Below are 18,484 nucleotides of genomic sequence, written 5' to 3'. Positions count from 1 at the left end.
AAAAAACCATGTCTTTCAAACACACAGAACACAGAAAACACCTTTGCCTAGTATGGAATATATAATCACAAACTAACCCCTCCCTCTTTACAAAACTGTAGTGTGGATTTTAGCCACAGTGGTAACAGCTCTGACGCTCATAGAATTCTGAGCACCAGAGCTGCTACCACCACGGCTGGCGCTAAAAAACGCTCCACAATTTTGTAAAAGGGGGATAAAATAGAAATACATAGACAAAGGTTAAATTGATTCAGTAAGATGCTGGACTCTGCATACAGCGCACCACAGAAACAGTGACAAATGTCTCCTAAAGCAATAAATAAATAGAACGTCTTTCCCTCCCCCTCCATGCTCTGAGGTCTCCCCCTTCTTTTTCCCTTAGTCTGGCATACCTTCCTCCTTCCCTCCAAGCCCTGGCATCTCCTTTCATTCCCTCCCTCATCTTCCTCTCCCTCCAGCTAGGTACAGCAACACTCTCCCCTGCAGCTCTGAACTTCCATACACCTGCTCCCCCCAAATTGCCAATGTTTCGGTTACTCTTCTTTCTTCCTTCCTCCTCCCCCACACGGGATCCTGCGGCACCATCAGCTCTTAGTCCCTCTAACGCCGGCCCTGCAGCTCCGGACTTCCCCACACCTGCTCCCCCCCTCCACCCCCGATCGCTATTATTTAAAATGTTATGGCAGCCGCGGCATTGTATCCATCGGAGGAGACTTCTAACCTTGGCCTGCCCCCGGAACTCTTCCTGCAACAGCGACTTCTTGTTCCCGCCTAGGCGGGCGGTGGCTGCAGGAAGAGTTCCGGGGCAGGCCGAGGTTAGAAGTCTCCTCCGATGGATACAGTGCCGCGGCTGCCATAACATTTAAAAATAATAGCGATTGGGAGGGGGGGAGAGCAGGTGTGGGGAAGTCTGGAGCTGCAGGGCCGGCGTTAGAGGCAGTGAGAACAGCTGGCTGTGCACCCCCGAAGGTGTGCACCCCCCAAGGCGTGCATCCGGGGCGGACCGCCCCTCCCACCCCCTCCCTTGGTACACCACTGACTGGACAATCAGGGATTTCCTTAGGCTGAGCCCTAAGGAAGTCCCTGATTGAATCAGGCGCCTCAGACCCCTCCCAAGGGGGAGGAGCCCAAGGCGCCTGAGCCAATCAGGGCCTTAGGCACCTTGTGCATCATATGATACACCAGAACGGGGCCTAAGGCTATCATTGCTCAGGCTCCTCCCCCTTGGGAGTGGCTTGAGGCTCCTGAGCCAATCAGGAACTTCCTTAGGGCTGAGTGGTTGAGTTGCGAGTTTGCATGCAAAAAAAAGATTGTGAATCAATCGCTATTTTAAAATCAGCCTGGAATTGGCCAACAGTGATTGAATCACTATCTTTAGTGAACCTAGCCCCTAGTGTCTCTTTTCCACCCCTCTGTCTCATCTTTATTTATTTTTTAGTTGCTTTACTTTATTTGTTTTTCTTTATTTGTGTAGTTGTTAAATTGTCCTAGGACATCAAGGCAATTTTATAGTCCTGAGTATGCAGTCAGAAAGACCCCAGACAAATAATGAATACAATATAGAAGAAATTAAAAGAAGGGGATATTAAAATAGTACATCAATACATAATCTTTAATATAAAAATGATAGATATAAAAGAACTAGGGGTGGTCATTGAGGGGCTGATTCTGTAAGCGGCATCTGAGGCACTAGGCAACTAGAAAACTGGCGCCTGCTGCATTTCGATCATGAACAGATGCAGCTTCCAGAATCGGGGATACTGGCCTCTAGCAAGGACCCTAGTTGCCAGAAATGTAGGCCAGGGTTTTACAGGCCTCCATTTCCGGTACTTAGGGTCCTTGCAGAATCATGGCCAGTGGTGCCCATTGACACCAAAGTCCAGCGCCGCCCCCTAAAAACACCCACTTAAAGCTTTGTCGTTATTAGGCACCACTAGACACCACGGACCTAGCCGCTGGTCCCAGATGATGCCCACTGGCACCTAACTGTTTAATTGGTTTTCAGAGGTGCGACCAATTATCGCGCCACCTAAAACCAATTAAAACACTTAAGTTAGGCGCTGGCAAGTGCAATCTAGGTGCCTAACTTTGAGCGATTTTTAGAGAATCTGAGCCTTAATGCACTATTAATTTGATTAATTTGTTAATTTTTAACTACAATTACATTTTTAAACTTTGACCAAAATTTTTTAAATTTCCCTCTTGGCCAGCATTGCTTTCCCTCCCAACAGTCCTGCATCTCTTCTCCCACCTCCCTACATTTATTTTATCATACCTGGCTCTTCATAAGGTCACACACTGTCTGCAGCTGACTTGGAAGCCTTTCTCCTTATGTGTCCTGCCCCTCTTTGACACAGTTTCCTATTTTGCCTTTGCATGTTCTGATTAAGCATAATTAATCATGTGATTTTAAAAATTTTAAATGCACGATTAATCGTGATTAAAATGTTTAATCATTGCTCACTCCTAAAAAGAGCACATTAGGAGAAGCTTCTGAAAATCAAGAGAACAGGTGAAAAAGGCTACTCTGTAAGCCAGGGAATTAAAGGCTTTTGTTATCTTTAATCTTGGAGCTATATAAACCGGACATTATTTTTCTAGCCCTTGTTAGCTTTTGGTGGACCTGCTCCATAAGATGGTCTCTGCTGCTTAACTCCCACTGGCTTTGATCTTCTATCTGGCACGAGACCTTCCCAGTGACACCCAGTATGTTCACATATGTGAGACCTCCCACAGCTCTGTGACATCCTCATTTATCAACATTTATCAAGTTGGTGATTCATAGGGAAAGCAGGAACTTGCTGCCAAACCAGTTTTGCTGACCACATAACTAACAAATCAAAACTAAGAAGATTAACATTAAAGACAGGCTCCAGAGTCTTGGTTTCATCTTCTGATTAAAAGTAACTACTAATGTTGGTGGACAGTTTATTGTGTTTCTGCTATGTGTATGTGTTTTAATGTAACCCTCAAATGAAAGGAAGTGATACAAATGATTTTGTTTGTCATTAAGTGTTGGTGATTTCTTTGTTTCATAAGAAATTTCTTTCCACTAGATGTTGTTAAGCCTACGCTGTTTTAGTACAGAAACAAATCTGAGAGAAAGGTTCCTATCATGAGAACTGCTTTCTTTTAGCATGCTGAATGAAAGGCCCAAAACAACAAAAAGATTGTGGAACAGATGATCAGATGTACCAGTTTGTAGTTTAATAAGTGTCTAAAACATAAAAACAATCCACAAAGGGTGAATACAGTAGTGCTGCCCGATTCAGGAAAAAAATTTGATTCGATTTAGCCTATCGATTTTTTTCAAACATCCTGGTGGGTTTATTTTATAGCCTCTTCACCCCATTTGCCTTCTCCTAACCACACTGGCGCTGTGGTGTAAACATAATAAACAAACAAAAAACATTTTTCCTCTCTCTCTTAAATCCTAGCCCACGTTTGCAGTCTTAACACCAGCTCTGGCAGGATACATGTTTCAAATCTGACATATTGTAATTACAAAATGGAAAATATAATTAGTTTTTGTACCTTTTGTCTGGTCATTATTCAAATCTTGTTGGTCCCAAGCTCTGGTTGTCTTCTGATAACTTGCTTGCCAGGGTCTCTTTCTTTCTGCGTGCTAACAATCCATCTTCTATCTCTGTCCTCCCCTTCCGTTTCTCTTCCCTCCCCCGTAGGTCTGACATCTTATCTTTTTTTCGTTTCCATCCACAGATCCACCTTTTCTCAACTACCCTTTCATCCAGCATCTCTCCCTCCTTCCCCACCACCCCATGGTCCTTCATATCTCCCTTTCTTTTCCCAACTACCTTCCTATCCAGTATCTCTATCCCCCCTCCACACCATCCCTTGTGTCCAACTTCTTCCCTTTCTGTTCCTTCCCTCCCCTAAATACCATTGTCCACCATCTCTCTCCCTCTCCTCTATTTTTAGACCCATTATTTCTTCCCCCCCAAAGTCTGGCATATGCATGTCTCTTTGAACCTGCCTTACCTCCCTCCGTGTACTTCTACATCAGGGCCCCCTTCCCCTGAAGGCCTGTCCCCCCTGAAGGATTGCACCCCCCCATGAAGGCCCTTCCCACTATAGGAGGGGCCTTAGGCGCTTGGGTCAATCAGGCCCTAGGATCCTGTGGGTTGGACAGGGGAGGGGCAGGCCCGCCTCATTTGGACAGAGGCGGGGCTGCTGGCCGGACGGTGTGAGGACCTGTCCGGCCAACTTGCAGGTAAGCCTGAGGGGGGGTTCCGGGGTGGGGGGTTTTTGTTGGGAGGGGTCCGGCAGAAGGGGTTGGGCACCCTCTTCGGTGGGGTGGGGGGCCTACCGGCAGGAAGAGTTAAACACCTTCCTGCCGGTGATTGCGGGTTTTGTTGGCAGGAGGGGTTGGGCACCCTCCTGCTGCGATCGTCAGGGGGAGGGGGGTTGGGGGGGAGACTGGCAGCCATAGCTGCGGCTGCTATACTAATTGTGGCAGGGAGATCCCTTGCTGCGATTAAGTATAGCGGCCGTGTCTAAATAGCAAGTAGGCCAGCATTTTGCTAGCCTACATTCTAAGTGTCTCCCGCTCTGTTAGGGAGATGCGTAGGGCCGCCTAGGTTCGCCTAAGGCTACCGCCTAGCCTTAGACAAGCTTAGGCTGGCTTGCGTGCGTCCCTAGACTCCCGGGGGCGCCTTCAATATAGGCGGCCTACCTAGGGAACATTTTTTCTGAAAACGTGCCTCCCGATTGGCTGATCACACAGCTGTAGGACGCCTACAGTTGCCTACAATCGGGACGCACTTTGCAAAATCAGGGCCTTTGTCTGCATTTTTCTCTCTTTTTCGTGTGTTGTTCCGCTTCTACTGCAGTTACAGTTGGATTCTTGCTGGTATTGTCTCTGCCATTTTAATGAGATGAAATGAGTGATGGATGTATTTGGAGCAGGGGCAGCAGAAAGCCTTTTCTGGTTGCAGGGACCAAATAAACCTACCCTCCAGCTCTCTAATTTCTGATGTTGTGTTGGGCAGCATACTGGTTAGGCCGTGACCCCATACTTCTGCCTTATTTTCAAAGTGAAAGTAAATGCCAGGATCAGTTTAAGGCTTTATCCAGAAAGGTGCTTTACCCTGCTCTGTGCCCAAGACCTTATTTTACCTGGTTCTGCTTTCTGTCTGCCTCTCTAGATTCTATACTGCTGAAATGATCCTTGTGGTCTGTGGGTTCCAGTGCAGCATTTTGCTTTCTCAGTAGGAGTTCGGTGTTAACTTTGTTCTGTGTAAGTGCTTGTGATTCAGTAATTCTGTGATTTGACTGGATATTTTTCCTCTTGTACATCTTTAGCTTCATTCTGTTAAAAAACCAAAACATAAACAAACCAAAAGAAAAATAAACCCTCTCTCCCACCCCTCCCTGTTATCCTCTATAATAAAACCCTAAGTGCGCATGCGCACTTAGGGCGGCGTGTTCCCTGCCAACGTGGTGTCTGGGTCCATGCCGAATTCCATTTTCGAACACAGGCAGGGAATTTGCTGTCGACTCCCCCCTCCCGCCCTCACTCACCAGCCGCTGCCGCCACAGCCGCTCCTCTTCAAAGCAGCCTGCTGAGGTTTGCTGGCCGGCTGTAGCGAACCTCGCAGGCTGCTCTCCATCTTGGTAGCATGTTCTCTCTGACGCAATCGCGTCAGAGGGAACGTGCTACTGAGGTGGAGAGTGGCCTGCGAGGTTCGCTATAGCCAACCGGCGAACCTCAGCAGGCTGCTTTGAAGAGGAGCGGCAGCGGTTTGTGCCGGTGGGCCAGAAGACACCAGGAAGCCAGGATGGAGGGAGGGTAAGAACAGGCATGCACAACAGGGGCAGACATGGCTCAACAGGGGGCAGGGGGAGAGGGAAAGGGGACTGCTTTTGGGGGAGGGGTGTACTGGGGGCAGACATCATGCTTTGTTCTGGGAGGGGGGAAACAGAATGGGGCCATGGAGCAGGCAGGCATGGCACAACAGGGAGCCAGGGGGAGAAGGAAAGGGGGCTGCTTTGGGGGGAGGGGTGTGCTGGGGGCAGACAGCAATCATGCTTTGCTCTGGGAGGAGGGGAAACAGAAGGGGGCCACAGAGCAGGCAGACATGCACAACAGGGGACAGGGGGAGAGGGAACGGGGCTGCTTTGGGGGGAGGGGTGTGCTGGGGGGGCAGACAGCAATCATGCTTTGCTCTCTGAGGGTTGAACAGAAGGGGGCCACGGAGCAGGCAGGCAAGGCACAATAAGGGGTAGGGGGAAAGGGGGCTGCTTTGGGGGGAGGGGTGTGTCGGGGGCAGACAGCAATCATGTATCCCATGCTGGTAAGAAGTGGAGGGGGACAGGGAAAGGGGGCTGCTTTGGGGGGAGGGAGTGTGCTGGGGGGCAGACAACAATCATGCTTTGCTCTGGGAGGGGGAGGGAACAGAAGGGGGCCACGGAGAGATAGGCAGTCAGGGGGCCAGGGAGACAGACAGAAAGAATGACAGACAGTGCCCAAGGAGAGAGAGACAGAAAAAACCCCAGACAGACATCTACTCTACTCTAGCACCCGTTAATGTAACGGGCTTAAACATTAATAGAACATAATAACCTTGAGCTAAGGTGAAGGATATGTCTATTCTGTTTAGGCTTTGCTGGATGATCTCTCTTTTATTTGATGACTAAAATCCTGCTGCCTGTAAGTAGTTTTGCTGTGCATCTCTAATAGCAGAAGACAGACCTAACTGGCAGGGGGGTAAAAAATGTGTATTGTGTTTCTTTATGATAGCTACATCAACTTTGTAGTCTTAGGCCAGGATTCTCAAAAACCCGCTTTAAAAAGCAGTGGTCTGCTAATGAATTGAAAAAAGTGAGACATTCTTAAAAAATTGTGCATGCAAATGAGGTCGGCGGACATCAGTAAAGATTCACTAAATTTGCATTTGTCCGTTGCTGGTCATAGCAATGGGCACATGCACAGAAAAAAACTTGTAAAGAACACCTCCCTCCCCCCCACACACACAACAACAATGGGAAAGATGTTCAATCTCTCCCTGCTATCAACCAACAAACCTCTTCACCTGCAGCGGGAGAGATGCCGATTCTCTCCTGTTGCAAAGAAACCCATGCCACCTGTGAACAGCTCCCAGAATGCACCGTGAAGGGGCCTAAGGCTTTGATTGGCCCAGATGTCTAAGGCCTCTCCTATGGGGCGTTCCCCCTGGGAGGGGCCTTAAACAACTTGGGCCAATCAGAGCCTAAGGCCCCTCCCCAGTGCATCCCAAGATGCACTGGGAAGGGGAAGGCTCACTTTTTACGACACAGGCCAGTTGGGAGGAGAGAGTCCGCATCCCTCCATGAATTTATTTGGAAGTAAGGGGAAGAGGGAGGGGCAATTGGAGGCGAGGGGAAGGTGTTCTATGGTGGGGGGGTTGTTCATCAGCGGCATGGGTTTCTTCGCAGTTGGAGAGAATCGGCATCTCTTCCGCTGCAGGTGGAGGTGTTGCCGCCGTTCCAGAGGGGGGTGTTCGCTGGCGGCATGGGTTTCTTCGTAGTGGGAGAGAATTGGCATCTCTCTCGCTGCAGGGGAGGGATGTTGAGAATGGGCATCTCTTCCACTGCATCACAACATAGGCTTCTAGCAGTCTCTGACACTGACCAGCACCCCTGGACTAGTCGCTTATTTTTGTTGCCAAAAGCCAATGCCTCTTTTAGAAAATGGCTCATTTCAATGTTGAAGAGCCCATTTGCATGGCATTGTTGGAGACTGCTAGAAAGTTTGCTATTGACAGAGATAATCTATTTTGATAATCCGTCGCTAAAATGCGTACAGGGTAAATCTTCGGTAAACAGTTTAGTGACAGCATTAATGTTAGTACTTTTAGGTTATGGAGGATACTTGTTACCAGCACTGTTGACAAGACTGTTACAATATCTGAAAATTTGTTTTCTTGTTTGAATTTGTTATTGATAGATTTTAATGCTGTTATGGATCCTCTGTTAGATAAAAAACCTAATAGATTGATAAAATCATTAGGATTGGATAATTTGATTCAAGTTTGTGGGTTGAAAGACATATGGAGAACGCTACACTTTAATGCTCGGGAATTTTCTTTTTGTTCGCATGTCCATAAATCATTTTCTAGGGTTGATTACATTTTTGTTTCAGATAATCTTGTGTAACAGGTCAGGAAAGCTACCATTGATCCAATTATTTTATCAGATCATGGTGGAGTATGGATAGAATTTGAAATGATGGAAGAAGACCGGTTTTTAGGTCCAATAATGCATTCCTTGGGGATACAAAATTTATAGAAGATTTTTACATAAAAATGGAGGAATATTTTCAATTAAATTCTTCAGATGAAATCTCATTGGGAACTTTATGGGATGCTTTTAAAGCTACTATGAGAGGGCATATAATTGCATATTCGGCTTATGTTAACTCTCAATCTAAAAAATATTTCTCTGAATTGGAAGAAAAGATTAAGGAATTAGAAGCAAAATTGACAATAAAATGGGAACATGATACATCCCAGTCCCTCATAAAAGCTAAATATAAATATAATGAGATCTCTTCTAAATGTGCTAGAAAAGAATTATTTTCTCAACAGGCTTTGTATTATGGAAACTCAAATAAAGCGGGAAGATCACTAGCTAATTATTTAAAAGGGAAAAAAAGGAAAGTAAAGATTGTGGCTATTGCAAATGAAAATGGGAATACTCATTCTCAAATTGATAATATATTAAAGCAGTTTATGAAATATTATAAGACTTTGTATTCTTCCAAGCTTTATTCAAATAAAGAACTTGATGGTGTAGTTTTTTTGAATTTATTAATGTAGCGGGGGCCCATGTTTCCCCTGCTACTGGGGCGAGGCTTGCCTCTTCTAAAAAGCCCCGGTCTTCCCTGCCCTGTCGGGGTAGGTCTCCGACCTCGAGACCGTCTATGCACACGCTTGTCCTCGAATTGGTCTCAAGTGTTTGTTCCCCATCAAGAAGCTTGCCGGCTTCTAAGGGGCCTGCGTCAAAACCTGTTGGGGATTTTTCCTATATCCCGTCTTCTCCGAAGCTTTCTCAACGATTTCCTCGGACTCCGGGGTCTTCCCCGGTCCATTTGGCAAGGGGGCCGTTCTTCGACGCCCCCTACACGCCTTAGTCGAACCTCTTTAGTCTCACGTTCCCGGAACTCTGAGGCTCCGGCTTACTCCAGGGAGGTTTCTCCCTCTTTCTCGGCTGCGCCCCAATCTCGGTCGGAGTCCCCTTCGGAGGAGGAATCGTCTTCTTGAACCTCCTCCTTTTCTCGTTTCATCTCTGACATGGGCAGAGCTCTGAACTTGGATCTTCAGTCCGACTCCCACTTTAACCAGGAATATCTGGCGGAACGGGAGTTGACAATATGCCTCGTGAGGCTCTTCGCCTGCCATTGCACCAGGTTCTTTGGCAGACGTTTCTCCGGAACCTGAGACACCATATGTGCCACTGCTATCCCCTCCAAGTTGGAGTCCCGTTACTGGACTACCCCAGTTAAAGGGTTTGAGGGTGCTCAGTTTTCCCACCAATCCTTGGTGGTTGAGTCTTCCTTGAAGAAGTCAAATCCCTTGAAGGTCTATGCTGCCGTCCCCCCTGGCAGGGAAGGCCGTACGTTGGACAAATTTTGATGGCGAACCGTGTCCTTAACTACAGTTTCTTCTTCACGTCCTACCTTCGATTCTGTATTGATGCCCTCCGCTCGTTCCGGGAGGTATGTCAGAGCCTCGGCGTCGGGAGTTTCGTCTCCTCGTGGAGACCCTCTCCCAGCTCTGCCTGTATATATTTCAGGCCTCTTACGAAGCCTTTGAATTGTCCCCGAGAGTCACAGCCTTTGCGATCGCTATGTGTCGCCTCACTTGGCTCCGGCTTGTGGATATGGGTCCGAATCTACAGGATCGTCTGGCCAATCTCCCGTGTGTGGGTCATGAGCTCGTTGAGTCTATCGAGGCAGCCACGAAGCATCTCTCGGACCATGAGCGGTCCTTTGCGTCTCTGGTGAAACTTAAGTCTAAGGCCACTCCGGCTCGCCACTATAAAATTCCTCTCCGGAGGTACCCGCAGAAATCCACTCCTGCTTTCTCTAGGCCTCCTTCGAAACGGCCTCTGCAGCAGCAGTAGCAACGTCAAGCTAAGACTCAGCCATCGGCCCCGGCAAAGACCGGGGCCGTCTTTTTGACAATTCCAGTCCGAGCCTTTGGGCTCTCTTCCTCATGGAGCTTCTCCCTTCCCCATCGGGGGTCATCTTCATCATTTCTATACCCAGTGGGAAAATCTTACCACCGACAGTTGGGTTCTGTCTATCATCAAGGAGGGGTACTCCCTCCCCTTCAGTCACGTACCTCCGGATCTGCCTCCAAGAGAGTTTCCTTCTGCTCAGTCTCAGCTTCCTCTCCTTCTGCAGGAAGCTCAGTCCCTTCTTTGCCTTCGGGCGGTCGAGGAAGTTCCTAAGGAACAGTGGCACTCCAGATTTTACTCCCGGTACTTTCTGGTACCCAAGAAGACGGGGGATCTGCGTCCGAACCTGGACCTCCGTGCTCTGAACAAATTTCTGGTGCAGGAATGGTTCAGAATGCTCACCCATCCCACGTTGTATCCCCTCTTGGACGAGGGGGACTGACTGTGCTCTCTGGACCTCAAGGAGGTGTACACGCACATTCTGGTGCACCCGGCCTCTCGCCAATATTTGAGATTCCGGGTGGGGGTTCTTCATCTCCAGTATTGTGTTCTTCCCTTCGGCCTGGTGGCCTCTCCGAGGGCCTTCACGAAATGTCTGGTTGTGGTAGCTGCAGCCCTGTGTCTCCGTGGCCTGCAGGTATTTCCCTACCTCGACGACTGGTTAATCGAGGCGTCCTCTTGCAACGAAGTCCTGCGAGCGACGGAACAGACAATCTTACTCCTTCAGAGTCTTGGCTTCGAGGTGAACTTCCCCAAGTCCCACCTCTGCCTGTCCCAGTGTCTCGAGTTCATCGGAGCGGTCCTGGACACGGTGCGTCTCCGCACCTTCTTGCCTCGGCCTCGTCAGGAGGCCCTTATCCATTTTTTGCCAAATGGTGACCCATCTGCACTTAGCGCCGGCATGGCTCATGATGGTCCTCCTAGGTCACATGGCCTCCACGGTTCACATGACTCCTTTTGCCAGACTTTGCCTCCGTATTCCACAATGGACTCTGGCATCCCAGTGGAACCAGGTTCGGGATCCTCTCTCTCGACACATTGTCGTGACTCCTTTGTTGAGGAAGTCTCTCCTTTGGTGGATGCTCTCTTCCAATCTTTCCAGAGGTTTTCTGTTCCATGCTCCTCCTCCGCAGAAGGTCCTCACGACGAACTTGTCGACCTATGCTTGGGGAGCTCATCTGGACTGTCTGCGCACCCAGGGTCTTTGGTTCCGGGCCGACCACCTTTGTCACATCAATCTTCTGGAGCTTCGTGTGATTTTCCTTGCTCTGAAAGCTTTTTGTCACCTGCTCCGTGACCGAGTGGTGCTGGTTTGCATGGACAACCAAGTTGCCATGTATTATATCAACAAGCAGGGGGGCACGTGGTCCAAATCCCTGTGCCAGGAGGCGCTGCGGCTCTGGGATTGGGCCATCTACCGCAACATATTCATTCGTGCTGTCTACAAGGTCAGAGCGATGGCGGCGTCTGTTGCTTTCCTCCACTTGACTCCCATCGAGGATATCTGTAAAGCTGCCACTTGGTCCTCGGTTCATACGTTCACCTCGCATTACTGTCTGGATACTTTCTCCAGGCGTGATGGCCGCTTTGGCCAGTCTGTTTTGCAGCATCTGTTCTCCTAAATTGCCAACTTTCCCTCCATCCCATTGTAGTTAGCTTGGAGGTCACCCACAGGTAAAGAATATGCTGCCTGCTTGTCCTGGGATAAAGCACAGTTACTTACCGTAAAAGGTGTTATCCAGGGACAGCAGGCAGATATTCTCGCAACCCACCCACCTCCCTGTGGTTGGCTTTTTTGCTTGCTATCTGAACTGAGGACACGCTGAGGAGACGCATGCCCAAGGCAGGGCGGGAGAGGTAAGCGCGCACCAATTGCAAGCCTGAAGGTCTTCGAGCAAGTTTGCTTGGGCTCCCTCCTGGCCCGGGGCGGGGGGGTGGTCACCGGGGCCAGGAGGGCTTGGGCTCCCTCCCAGCCCAAGCCAGTTGCGGGGGGGGGGGGGCTGGGGGGCTGGGGGGGAGTGGTCGCTGGGGCCAGGAGAGCTTGGGCTCTCTCCTGGCCCGATGTTAATCGGCAGGGCAAGAGAGCTTGGGCTCCCTCTTGCCCCGATATTGTCGGGAGGGGGGGGGGGGTCGCGGTTTGACATGGCAGGAGGGCTTGGGCACCCTCCTGCCTGGATGGTTGTGGGGGGGGGGGGATTCTGTAACCGGTGTTGTTTTTGACAGACCTTCTGTTGGACGTTTGTGGCTTAGGCGTTTTTTTGTTTCATTATGGCTGAAAAGTGTAGTCGTAGTGTGGGTGTACTTTTAGACGTAGTGGTGATTGGATGTTTAGGCAGAGGAAGGCCATAATCAAAACAAGGATGTTTGGTTTGGTTATGGACACTTTCCCTGCTTCTGCGTTGAACGTTTAAAGACTTAGGCCAAAAGGGGACTTAGACGCTTTTTTTGATTATGCCCCTCTATGTTTCTAGGCATTTAAACTAGAAGGTGGGGGTGGTGTATGTATGAAGGACAATTATAGAGACTACCCCCGGCAAAAGAAAAGATGTGATAGTAGTAAAGATTGCAACATAAATAATATCAGCAACTCATTTCTTAGTATTGCAACGGAAAGTGAAACAAAACAAAAATCCATACGAAAAAGGAGATTACCGCAGAAAAATAGCTGGAAAGCGATGACCACAAATGCTCGCAGTCTAAGCAACAAAGTTCATGATCTGCAAGCCCTGATGTTAGAGGCAGATCTAGATATTGTCGCTATCACAGAGACATGGTTCAGTGAATCACATGGATGGGATGCAAACATACCAGGATATAATCTTTTTAGGAAGGACAGAGATGGTCAAAAAGGTGGAGGAGTAGCTCTCTATGTAAAGATCAATATCCAAGCGACCGAAATGCAAGGGACCTGGGGAGAGGAAGAAGCGATATGGATCTCTCTGAAAAGAGAAGATGGAACTTCTATCTATGTGGGTGTAGTCTACAGATCTCCGAAACAATTGCAGCAAATTGATAAGGATCTGATTGTGGATATCCAAAAGTTTGGAAGGAAAGAGGAGGTTCTGCTGTTGGGAGATTTCAACCTGCCAGATGCGGACTGGAATGTTCCGTCTGCGGAATCGGAAAGAAGTAGGGAGATTGTGGATGCCTTTCAAGAGGCTCTGCTCAGACAAATGGTGACGGAACCCACAAGGGAAAAAGCGATATTGGATCTGGTCCTCACAAATGGAGAGAGTATCTCTAATGTTAGAGTGGGTGCTCACCTGGGAAGTAGCGATCATCAAATGGTTTGGTTTGATATAACGGCTAAAGTGTAGAGTGGCCGCACGTTACTTAAAGTCCTAGATTTCAAACGTACGGACTTTAATGCAGTGGGAGAGTACCTGAAGAAAGAGCTGTTAGGATGGGAGGACATAAGAGAAGTGGAAAGACAGTGGTCTAAGCTGAAAGGAGCAATAAAAATGGCTATGGACCTTTATGTGAAGAAAATCAATAAAAGCAAGAGAAAAAGGAAGCCGATATGGTTCTCCAAACTAGTGGCGGAGAAAATAAAGGCGAAAGAGTTGGCGTTCGTGAAATATAAAAAAAACAAAGAAGAGGAGTGCAGAAAGGAATACAGGGTGAAACTGAAAGAAGCCAAGAGAGAGAGATATGTCTGGCGGAAGAACAAATGGCTAAAAATGTAAAAAAGGGAGACAAAAATTTTTTCTGATATATTAGTGAAAGGAGGAAGATGAAAAATGGAATTGCTAAACTAAAAGATACTTGGAACCGATATGTGGAGAGTGATGAGGAAAAAGCAAATGTGCTAAACAAATACTTTTGTGTTCACAGAAGAAAATCCTGGAGAAGGACTGAGATTGTCTGGCAAAGTTACACGAGAAAATGGAGTAGATTCTGCGCCATTCACGGAGGAGAATGTTTTTATGAGCAACTTGAAAAACTGAAGGTGGACAAAGTGAAGGGACCAGATGAGATCCATCCCAGGATATTAAGGTAACTCAGAGAGGTTCTAGCGAGTCCTATTAAAGACTTGTTCAACAAATCTCTGGAGACGGGAGTGATTCCTGAGGATTGGAGGAGAGCAGATGTGGTCCCTATTCATAAAAGTGGTCACAGGGATGAAGCAGGAAACTACAGGCCGGTGAGCCTCACTTCAGTTGTTGGAAAAATAATGGAAGGGTTGCTGAAAGAAAGGATAGTGTACTTCCTTGAATCTAATGGGTTACAGGATCCGAGGCTTTACAAAAGGTAAATCGTTCCAAATGAACCTGATTGAATTTTTTGATTGGGTGACCAGAGAGCTGGATCGAGGACATATGCTAGATGTAATTTACTTAGATTTCAGCAAAGCCTTTGATACAGTTCCTCATAGGAGGCTGTTGAACAAACTTGAAGGGCTGAAGTTAGGACCCAAAGTTGTGAACTGGGTTAGAAACTGGCTGTCAGATAGACGCCAGAGGGTGTTGATTAATGGAAATCGCTCGGAGAAAGGAAAGGTGAGTAGTGGAGTCCCTCAGGTTTCAGTGCTGGGGCCAATCCTGTTCAATATGTTTGAGTGACATTGCTGAAGGGTTAGAAGGAAAAGTGTGCCTTTTTGTAGATGATACCAAGATTTGTAACAGAGTAGACACTGAAGAGGGAGTGGAAAATATGAAAAAGGCTCTGCAAAAGTTAGAGGAATAGTCTAATATCTGGCAACTAAAATTCAATGCAAAGAAATGCAGAGTAATGCATTTGGGGATTAATAATCGGAAGGAACCGTATATGCTGGGAGGTGAGAAGCTGATATGCACGGATGGGGAGAGGGACCTTGGGGTGGTAGTGTCCGAAGAGCTAAAGGCGAAAAAACAGTGTGACAAGGTGGTGGCTGCTGCCAGAAGGATGTTGGGCTGTATAAAGAGAGGACCAGTAGAAGGAAGACGGTGTTGATGCCCCTGTACAGGTCATTGGTGAGGCCCCACTTGGAGTATTATGTTCAGTTTTGGAGACCGTATCAGGCAAAGGACGTAAGAAGACTTGAAGCGGTCCAGAGGAAGGTGACAAAAATGATAGGAGGCTTGCGCCAGAAGACGTTTGAGGAGAGACTGGAAGCCCTAAATATGTATACCCTAGAGGAAAGGAGAGACAGGGGAGATATGATTCAGACATTCAAATACTTGAAGGGATTAACGTAGAACATAATCTTTTCCAGAGAAAGGAAAATGGTAAAACCAGAGGACATAATTTGAGGTTGAGGGGTGGTAGATTCAAAAGCAATGTTAGGAAATTCTACTTTACGGAGAGGGTGGTGGATGCCTGGAATGCGCTCCCGAGAGAGGTGGTGGAGAATAAAACTGTGACATAAGTTCAAAGAATCGTGTTCAAAGAATCGAGTTCAAAGAATCGTGGGATGAACACAGAGGATCTAGAATCAGAAAATAATATTAAAAATTGAACTAAGGCCAATACTGGGCAGACTTGCATGGTCTGTGTCTGTATATGGTCATTTGGTGGAGGATGGGCTGGGGAGGGCTTCAATGGCTGGGAGGGTGTAGATGGGCAGGAGTAGATTTTAATGTAATCTAATCTAATCTAAACCTTATGTTTATATACCGCATCATCTCCATGAGAATGGAGCTCGACACGGTTTACAAGAACTTAAAATAGTGGGTAGAGAAGAAGAAAAAGGATTACATGAACTGATGTGTAGAAGGGGGGAGAGAAAGGGGGGAAGGATAGAGCTACAATTTGCTGAAAAGCCAGGTTTTCAGTTGTTTGCGGAATAACTGAAGGGAGCTCAGGATCCGCAGCGGGGTGGTGAGGTAGTAGGAACCCAAGCACAGTACTGGGTAGAGCTTTGGATTCTTGCCCAGAAATAGCTAAGAAGAAAAAATTAAAAATTTAAATTGAATCAAGTTTATTAATTTTTAATATACCGACCATCAACGAGTATCTAGCCGGTTTACAATAAAATGCTAAAATAGAGATAAAATTGATACTTAAAAGTAATGTCTATGAAGAGAAAGGGAAGTGAACATTGAAGACATTGACAAGATGAACTTGAAAGTGATGATTAAAAGGGAGGGGTGGGGTAAAGTTACATTGTTAGAGATAAGAAGAGAAAAAAAAAAAAGGAATGGGTTTGAAAGGAAATGGAAAGAAAGGGAAAAAACAGGGATAGGATTGCTTCTTGAAAGCGGTTGGTTGATTTAAGAAGAGATATTCAAGAGTGATTGAATGCGTCTTGGAATCAAGTTGGGCAGACTGGATGGACCATTTGGGTCTTTATCTGTCGTCATCTACTATGTTACTATGTTATATGTTATGTTACTATGTGTACAGCTTCAGCATCTATGAAACAAATTTGTTTTTTTCTGTTGCATCGTTCTTTTTGGACCATGGTTAGATTGAATAAGTTGGATAATTCAAAGTATAATAGATGCTGGCACTGTCATCTTGACATAGGAACATTGGATCATTTACTGTTTTATTGCCCTAAGATATTGGATTTTTGGAAATCAATTTGGGGACATATTACTAATATTTTAGAATCTGAGATTCCTTTAACTTATGAAATAATAATCTGTGGTACCATTTTATATATCAAATGGTACCACAGATAGATAAATATAAAAGAAGTCTCTTTTTAATTATGACAAGTACAGCTATACAATTGATTACACGTAACTGGAAAAACTGGGATCGTCTCAATTTTGCATTCTGTTGGGCAAGTTTATGTCAAATATATAAATATGAAAAAATGAGAGCTAATCAGTTAGGGAATTTTAAAAACTTTAATCTAATATGGGGTCCATTGACATCTTTTGTAGATTTAATATAATTATACTTTTGTTGTTAGAAGAATTGCACATCCAGGGAGGGAGGGGGGAGGGTGGGAGGAATATAAAGGTTATAATCAAATGTTATTATGGATGGGGGCAGGGTGGTTTATAAGTTTAAAATATGTCTAAGTGGATAAATGTGTAATTTTATGTTTAAAATATGTAGTAAATTACGGTTTAGGATAGATTTATAGATTCTTGAATAATAAAGAATAGTTTGGGTGGGGAGGTTATTGGTCTGTAAGAATCTTGTAATATTTTAAGTGATGTCTATAGTGTAAATGTTTTATTTATTGTTCTTCACTTATTGAAATTATTTTAAGATTATTAAAAAAACACCACCACCAACAAAAACGTTAGTACTTTAGGTTATGGAGGATACTTGTTACCAGCACTGTTGACAAGACTGTTACAATATCTGAAAATTTGTTTTCTTGTTTGAATTTGTTATTGATAGATTTTGTATATGTTATTTTAGCAAACTCAAAAATTAACTGGGAATAAAACCTGTTTTCTCAACCCTGAAAGTATAGCAGAGAGAGGCCTGTATCCCTGTTTTAGTTCTGGGAGCTCAGGCAGCCTGTGACCTCTCATAGCAAGATCTTATAAAATGTTGTTCTGTCCACTAATGAAAACCGAGCAACTCTGATCTAGTCTTGTTTATCTTTTTTTTTCCCCTCCCCCCCTATGTCCTTTAGCTGTTCTCCTCGCAGTCCTTATTTATGGTGGCATCGGGATTCTCTGGACGTTGGGATACTTTGTGGTGAGGTAAGCATCACCTATTGCATTTGAAGGGGAATGGGGAAAACATTTTCTTGGACATTGTGTTTTTTTAATGTTAAAGTCTTTTTATTGGAATGAAAGAACATACTACAATGAACAACCAGATTCCATTAGCACAATATGATTTATACAATATGCAATTAATATCCAGTCTAAGGGTACTGTACCACCAACTTATTCCAGCAGGTTCATGACTAACAAACAGAATACAAATATTATTTTAACTAAACAGATACCCTTCCCCCTGGAATGTATAGCTGAGTGGGAATTTTTCCTCCTTCTAATAATTAAAAACTCTGGTGGCCTCTGGCCTTTTGGGCCTGTCCAGATTTGCTACTCAGCTACTCACACCCTGTTCACCTCAAGTCTGCTACCTCTCCCCTATTTAATGCTAAATTATGGGATTTTGGAATTCAATCCTCCCAAATCACCTAAACTAAACTAAACCTTAAGTTTGTATACCGCGAGAGATCCAAGATGGCCGACGGTCCCGGACGCTGAGCAGCACGCCGGAGATTTTCTGAACTCTTTTCAGAAAGGAAAGAGTTACTTACTCAGAATGCCGAAGAGGAGAGGCCGCAGCGCCGCTGGAGCCTCGCGGCGTTCGGCGGTCCCCTCGTTCGGCAACATAGAAGAACTCCTGCGTCGGATGCAGGATGTCCCGGCAGCGTCAGTGCCCCCGCTGGAGACGCCTCAGA

At 46.2% G+C, this 18,484-nt stretch overlaps 1 protein-coding gene across 7 annotated transcripts in view; it reads left to right on the top strand.

Annotated features, from left to right (window-relative positions):
- Positions 1 to 18,484, top strand: part of HGSNAT (heparan-alpha-glucosaminide N-acetyltransferase) — a 141,221-nt gene that overhangs the window by 23,338 nt on the left and 99,399 nt on the right. For all 7 annotated transcript variants that reach the window (XM_033915428.1, XM_033915382.1, XM_033915374.1 and 4 more), the window contains one exon: positions 17,702 to 17,771. In XM_033915428.1, the coding sequence (XP_033771319.1) occupies positions 17,702 to 17,771 (70 nt within the window). The remainder of the gene's footprint in view (positions 1 to 17,701; positions 17,772 to 18,484) is intronic.

Source organism: Geotrypetes seraphini, chromosome 1 (assembly GCF_902459505.1).
Source record: "Geotrypetes seraphini chromosome 1, aGeoSer1.1, whole genome shotgun sequence".
Classification (NCBI taxonomy): Eukaryota; Metazoa; Chordata; class Amphibia; order Gymnophiona; family Dermophiidae; genus Geotrypetes; species Geotrypetes seraphini.
The sequence above is the reverse complement of the archived record's forward strand: the minus strand, read 5'-3'. Positions and strand labels throughout refer to the sequence as shown.